Source organism: Mauremys mutica, unplaced genomic scaffold (assembly GCF_020497125.1).
Source record: "Mauremys mutica isolate MM-2020 ecotype Southern unplaced genomic scaffold, ASM2049712v1 000202F_np12_subseq_1:126871_obj, whole genome shotgun sequence".
In the NCBI taxonomy this organism is placed as follows: domain Eukaryota; kingdom Metazoa; phylum Chordata; order Testudines; family Geoemydidae; genus Mauremys; species Mauremys mutica.
Window position 1 is genome coordinate 26842 of NW_025422882.1, and position 7377 is coordinate 34218.

Here is a 7377-nt window from a genome sequence, read left to right on the forward strand (position 1 = left end):
ACACGAGCGACAAAAGTTTTAGCACTGAAAAGCACCAGTATAGACAGCGCTTGATAAAGCTACCACCACTCGTTTGGGGTGTGGGGGGGTATCACCGGGAGAGTTCTTCCCCAGCAATAAAGCGCGTCTACACTGCCCACATCACAGCGCGGCTGTGGCCACACTGTAACATGGGCAGTGTAGACATACCCTAAGCCATGTGGATACGGAGAAGCTGAACAGGCCAGCATCCTGTAGAGGCCCTGGGGGAAAAGGAGCTTGGTTTGGAGGTGCAGGGACAGAAGCACTGAAATGTGCCAGGCAGGGGCGGCTCTAGGAATTGCACCGCCCCAAGCAGGGCGGCACGCCGCGGTGGGGGCGCTCTGGCGGTCGCCGGTCCCGCTGCTCCGGTGGACCTCCTGCAGACGTGCCTGCGGAGGGTCCGCTGGTCCCGAGGCTCCGGTGGACCTCCCGCAGGCATGCCTGTGGATGCTCCACCGGAGCCGCGGGACCAGCGGACCCTCCGCAGGCATGCCTGCGGGAGGTCCACCAGAGCCGCCTGCCGCCCTCCCGCGGCACGCCGCCCCAAGCACGCGCTTGGCATGCTGGGGTCTGGAGCCGGCCCTGGTGCCAGGAAGCCGGCTGAGTAGATGAAATGTGATGGGAAGCAGGGACGGAGGAATTCCTTGGTGGGGGGGGGGGGGGATGACTGGTGGATAATAGGGGCAGAGGGAGAATTGATATATTAATGGATCGGTCACTAAGGCCTGAGGTTCATTCATTCAGCAAGCTGAAGATGACAAGCACTGAGTAGCTCAAAAGGAGCTATCATCAGCTTGGTCAGGGCCACATTAATACCCCTGACCCAAGGAATTTTAAATAGAGATTTTAAAAATTTTTAAATCCCCCCCATTCTGTTAATCTATGACACAGTGCTCTTACAGCTCAAAAATACAATACGTAATTTTCCCCCTACAACCTTGAACCCATTTAGCATTTTCTACTATTTTGTTGTTGTGATGCTCTGTACCTTGAGGGGGAACACCCTACACCCCCATCTTCATCTTTATAAAATGATTGTGTAGTATCCAATGCAAAGTTTGTCATGTTGGGTGTCTTCAGAAGGCTCATGATGCACTGGGCATGGCTGTTATAGTGATGTTATAGTAATTATCACAGTAATGTTATAGGTTATAATTTCATGTATATAGTTATGAGACTGAAAATGTGTCCTCATGGCTTAAAGCAAGCCCATGCAAATACTCTCCAAGAAGAGAGAGGCAGTTTACACCTCATCAGGGCATGGATGGGACAAACCCAGCCCAGCCCAGCCTCACAGGAACATGAACACTGGCTTAGGCAGCAACAAAATAATCTGTTAGACCCTCGAGGGAGTCACCCCCTTCCTTTGGGCAGTTTGGGACTGTGATGAGGTAATGCTCACCTGACTCTGAGGGGGTGGGGCAAAGCCAAGAGGGAAGAAAGAACATGATAAAAGGGAGAGACATCTGCCAGGCTCTCTCTCCTCCACCTATGAGGGGGCCATTTAGGGATCTGGGGCAAAAATCTGTCTGGAGATTGGTCCTGCTCTGAGCAGGGGGTTGACTAGATGACCTCCTGATGTCCCTTCCAGCCCTGATAATCTAATCTGATCTACATCTACAGCCACCACCACCAAGCGACTGAAACGCTGATCAAAGGGGAGAGCCTGACTGAAAAGTAACCAGCCAGCCTGTGGTGAGAAGCATCTAAGTTTGTAAGGACATTAAGAGTGTTAAGATCAGCTTAGAATGCATTTTGATTTTATTTCATTTGACCAAATCTGACTTGTTATGCTTTGATTTATAATCACTTAAAATCTACCTTTATAGTTAATACATCTGCTTGTTTATTCTACCTGAAGCAGTGCGTTTGGTTTGAAGCGTGTCAGAGGCTCCCCTTGGGATAACAAACCTGGTACATATCAATTTCTTTGTTAAATTGACAAACTTATATAAGTTTGCAGCATCCAGCGGGCATAACCGGACACTGCAAGACGGAGGTTCCTAGGGTTGTGTCTGGGACTGGCGATATTGGCTAGTGTCATTCACTTGCAAGTAGCCGGGAGCAGCTTACATGCCAGAGTCTGTGCGTGAACAGCCCAGGAGTGGGGGTTCTCACAACAGAGCAGGGTAAGTCTGGCTCCCAGAGTCAAGGATTGGAGAGACCTAGCAGATCACCGGTCCAGACAACACCAGAGGGAAACGTCACAGTTGTACCCTGTGTATAGTAGATAAAGAATTCATGAGTCAGTTGCAGGGCCGGCTCTTAACATTTTTGCCGCCACAAGCAAAAACAAAGAGCGCCGCCCTGCCTCCTGAGTGTTGCATCGCCCCACCCCCCGAGCGTCGCATCGCCCCAGTCCCTGCCCCCCCGAATGTCGCGCTGCCCAAGTCTCCGGCCCCCCAAGCGTCGCACCGCCCAAGTCCCCTGCCCCGCAAGTGTCGCGTCGCACAAGTCCCCCACCCCCCCAAGCGTCATGCTGCCCAAGTCCCCGCCCCCCCGAGCACCGTGTCACTGAAGCCCACCCCCGCTGAGCGCCGCGCTGCCCAAGTCCCCACTCCCCCAGCACGGCGCCATGCCTCCCAAGCCCTGCCTACCCCCAGCACTGCCCGGCCGAACCAAAAAAACCAAAAACAAACCCTGAGTGCCGCTCCGTCCCCAGGTGCCGCCCCAAGCACGTGCTTGGTAGGCTGGTGTCTGGAGCCGGCCCTGGTCAGTTGTATACAAGGTAGACATTGACTAAGGCAAGATATTCTGCAAAGCCCTAGCCCAGGGGTTTTCAAACTGTGGTCTGCGAGATCCATTCAAGTGGTCCACAGATAGTTCCAAGGCAGGGGTCGGCAACCTTTCAGACATGGTGTGCTGAGTCTTCATTTATTCACTCTAATTTAAGGTTTTGCGTGCCAGTAATACATTTTAATATTTTCAGAAGATCTCTTTCTATAAGTCTATAATATATAACTAAACTATTGTATGTAAAGTAAATAAGGTTTTTAAATGTTTAAGAAACTTAATTTAAAATTAAATTAAAATGCAGAGCCCCCACCCCCCCCAGACTGGTGGCCAGGACCTGGGCACTGTGAGTGCCACTGAAAATCAGCTCGTGTGCCACCTTCAGCACGTGTGCCATAGGTTGCCTACCCCTGCTCTATGGCAATGGTTTTCAAACTTTTTTCTAGGGCCCAGTTGAAGAAAATTGTTGATGCCCACAATCCAACAGAGCTGGGGATCAGGGGCTTGGGGTGTAGTAGGGGCTCAGGGCTGGGGCAGAGGGTTGGGGTGCGGGCTGTGGGATGGGGCCAGGAATGAGGGGTTCAGGGAGGGGGCTCTGGGCTGGGGCATGGGATTGGGGTGCAGAAGGGGGTCAGGGCTCTGGGCTGGAGGGGCTAAGAATCAGGGGTTCAGAGTGTGGAAGGGGGCTCTGGGCTGGGGCAGGGGTACAGGAGGAGGTCTGGGCTCAGGGACGCAGGCTCGGGATGGGGGTGCATGGCACTCAGCCACAGGCACTGCCCCCCCCCAGCTCCCATTCACCAGGAACCAGCCAATGGGAATGCAGAGCCAGTGCTCAAGGCAGGGCAGTGCGTGGAGCCCTGTGGCCCCCCGACCTAGGAGCCAGACTTGCTGCTGCCCTCTTCCGGGGCACAGCACGATATCAGGACAGGTAAGCACTAGGCTACTTTAGCCAGGCAGCACTGCTGATGGGATTTTTAACAGGTCAGCAGTGCTGACCAGAGCCACCCTGACCCAGTACTGGGTTGCAACCCATGGTTTGAAAACCACCGTTCTAAGGTGTGCACCTGGGCGGCTGCACATGAGAGACTGAAGGGCCACCCACCTAATTAGCAGAGCCATGCAGGACCTGGAGAGATATGCATATGTAAGGGGAAGTGGTGGCCTTGGGGGGGAATAGGGGGCAGGTGGGAGGAGGCAGTGTGGTGAAAAGAGGGAATGGGGGGAATTTGGGATGTGCAGGGCTGCAGTGGCCAGAGAAAGAGGCAACTTTCCCCAGCCCCAGGGGTGTGGTTGCTGGGGAGAGACCCCCATCCTTCCCAGCCCAAGCTCAGGGGCTGCCATCGCAGGGGAGATCCAGAGGACCCCCCGCCTTCCCAGCCCCAGTTCGGGGGCTGCTGCGGCCAGGGAGAGAGGAGACATCCATCACATTAGAAAGGTAAGACTACTGATATTAAAATATGAAGTGTGTACTTTTATTTATAGAAAAACGTTAATTTATATATATATATTGCTTTTATCCAAAGCCCGTTATAATACTTAGCTAACTGTACAAACAACATTTGGAAAGATCATTAAGTGGTCCACCGAGACCCTCAGCATTTGAGAAAAAGTTTGCAAACCACTGCCCTAGCCTCTGTTACTGTACACTGAATACTAGGGGAGGGCACCTTCACAGCACTGCCTCATTCACTGCACACTTTGCAAAATGCCCTTTACAAGGTCATTAGAAAACGGTAAGGATGTTCTGCTGTGTTAGCTGAGACACAAGAAACCAGGCAATGAAAGATGGTGTCAGAAGGCAGGCTAATGAGGCACAGTTAGGGTTGCAGGTGGAACTTTCAATTCGGTACTTCCTGATTTTTCAGTGCTTAATTATGCAACCTGCGCATTCCCTTTGCAGACTACTACGCAGAAAGTATGCTAAGAGAAAGTCAGCTTACGGGGTGATGATTTCATCCCTTGTCCTCCCCCATAAACGCTGCACTGTATACAATCCCCTCCGCTGCGTTACTGGGTCAGTCTGTTCCCCGTGCCTCTCCCTAGTAGTCTAGAGGGATGCAAACAGGTCAAGCTAAAGACTGGTTCGGGAAGCTGGGCGTTACAGCCGGTGGGATAACGCGAAGAGCAGGACAAGCCCCTGCTTCTGTGTGCAAGGAAGGAGATGAAGAGCGATCGTTAATAATGACCCCCCCTCCCCACCACACACGCCCACAGCTCTCACCAAGGGGTAGCGCGCTGCCAAAACCCCTTTCCCAGCTGGCAGAGCTGATCAGCCCGCAGCAAGGGAGCGTGCGTGGGCGGCTGTGTGGGCAGCTGCCAGCGCGGAGCTGTGTGCGCTCCCATGCCCAGGCGGGAGGGAGAGAGCCGCGGCCGCCGGAGGGGCGGAGAGAGCGGGCGCGAAGGCGGCGCTGCTGCTAGGAGGGGGTTTGACATCAGTTCCCCTGTAGGAGTTTCAGTAAATGCCACAAGCCGAAGGCGCGGAGCCCTGGGCGGCGGAGGAGGCTGCAGCTGCCCCCGGTGGGAGCCGACCTGCCTGCCAGGGGTGAGGCCGCCCCCGCCCCCCATCGCGGACATCGCGCGGAGCAGAGCCTGGGCGCCCCGGGCGCAGGCAGCCCACCTCCCTGCCGTGCATGCGGCTCTGGATCTCCTTCCCCTGGGTGCCGGGCTGAGGCGGGCGGGGGCCCCCCGACCTCCCAGGCGAGCGACCAGTCCCCGCGGGGGGTCCCCTTGCGCCCGCTCCGGCCGGAGGCGGGGCGGCCCCCTTGGCCGGCCGGGGGGGCAGGATGAGCGGCGGCCGCAGCGGCCGGGCGGCGGTGAAGATGGAGGCCCCGTTCTACCCCGAGGAGGGGCTGGAGCTGCTGCCCGACTTCGTGCCGCTCCCCGGCTTCGGCAGCGGCCCCGGCGCAGGGGTGGAGGCGGCGGGGCACAAGCTGCTGCTCGGGGCCGGTAAGAAGCGGGAGATGGCGGCGGGGGCGGCCGCCTCCCCCTCGGCGCTGCCGGGGTCCTACACACTGCGGCCGCCCGGCGGCACCCGGAGCGGCGCGGCGCTCAGGCTCATCCCCGCCGCGGCGCCCCCGGGCTCGGCAGCGGGGGGAGGAGCCGGCGGCAGGGGCGGCCCGGAGGCGGCTCTGTTGGCGGCCGGGTCCCCTGCGGAGCTGCCGCTGCTGAAGCTGCCGCCCGCGGCGGACCTGGAGCAGCTGCTGATCCAAGGCAGCCCCGGCCTGGGCCCCGCCAGCCCCTGCCCCGCCGCCGCCCCGCCCCCCGCGGCCGGGCCCTTCCTCTACCGCCAGCAGGTGACGCAGGAGCAGGAGGGATTCGCCGACGGCTTCGTCAAGGCCCTGGCCGACCTGCACAAGCAGAACCAGCTGCTGGGGGCGCCGCTCTCCCCGGGGCCCTGCCGGCCCGCCGCCGACCCGCCCGCCGTCTACACCACCCTCGGCAGCTTCAACCCGGCCGGGCCGCTCAGCCCCGCGGGCGGCGCCTACTCCGCCGCCCCGCCGGGCCTGCCCTTCCCCGCCCCCGCCCCGCCGGGGCTGGGCAGCGGCCGCCTCCCCGCTCCCGGCGCCGCCAGGGCCCTGGAGGAGCCGCAGACTGTGCCCGAGGCGCCTCCGCCGGGCGAGGCGGGCAGCAGCGCCCCGACGCCGCCCTCGCTGTCGCCGCTGGACGCGGAGAGCCAGGAGCGGCTGAAGGCCGAGCGCAAGCGGCTGCGGAACCGCATCGCGGCCTCCAAGTGCCGGCGGCGGAAGCTGGAGCGGATCGCGCGGCTGGAGGAGAAGGTGAAGGCGCTGAAGGGGCAGAACGCCGAGCTGGCCGCCACCGCCAGCCTCCTGCGGGCCCAGGTCACCCAGCTGCAGGGCCGCGTCCGCAGCCACCTCTCCAGCGGCTGCCACATCAGCGCCGCGGGCGCGCCCGCCCCGCCGCCAGAGGGCGCCGCCGAGCCCGCCGCGCCGGAGACCAGCGCCTGCTGAAGCCGCGGCCGGAGCGGGACAGAGACTGCCCGGGAGAGGGGCCCAGCCGAGACCGAGGGGGCCCGGGCCCAGCCCCGCGCCTCAGAAACGTGCACTCGTCGCTGCCCGGAGACTGAAAGCGGAGCCGGGGACGGGAGCGGCCCCGAAAACACGTGCGAGTCTCGCGTGCCCCCCTGCCGGGGAGGAGCCAGAGGCCACCGGCCCCAGGCGCTGCCGCGGCGGCGGCGAACGAAAGATCGTCGAGTTTCCAGAGTCGTCTTCAAATATTCCGGAGTCGGTTGGGGATTTGATTGTGGGGGTAGCACTAGAACATTGCAGGGAAAAAAATAGGGATTCAAAGGTTAGGGATTATTGACCAATAGAGAATTTTAAGTACCTAGATTGAAGGTCCGTCTTTATTTATTGATGCCTGGAAAGGAAGCAAAGTACAGAAGTCGGGTAGTAAATGTCTTGTAAGGTATATTTATGTTGCACTGAGTACAAAAGATTTCTATATTGGGTATTTAACTTTTAAAGCTGACTTCAAGAGAAATTCCTACACTTCAAAGTGAAGAGTGGGCGTTGTTTTTCAAAGTTCCAGTGAAGAACTTGAGAGATCTGTAAAGAGTTCAGAACTAAAATTACCCGTTTACAGAAAGTCAACTTTATTTCCCTG

The 7377-nt window shown here is 58.6% G+C and overlaps 1 protein-coding gene across 1 annotated transcript; it reads left to right on the plus strand.

Annotated features, from left to right (window-relative positions):
- Nucleotides 1–5374: 5374 nt before the first annotated feature.
- On the plus strand, nucleotides 5375–6722 carry LOC123357011 (transcription factor jun-D-like). The gene has a single exon (XM_045000267.1). It carries the CDS (start codon nucleotides 5538–5540, stop codon nucleotides 6720–6722), a length of 1185 nt encoding a protein of 394 aa, XP_044856202.1. The 5' UTR covers nucleotides 5375–5537.
- Nucleotides 6723–7377: the final 655 nt, after the last annotated feature.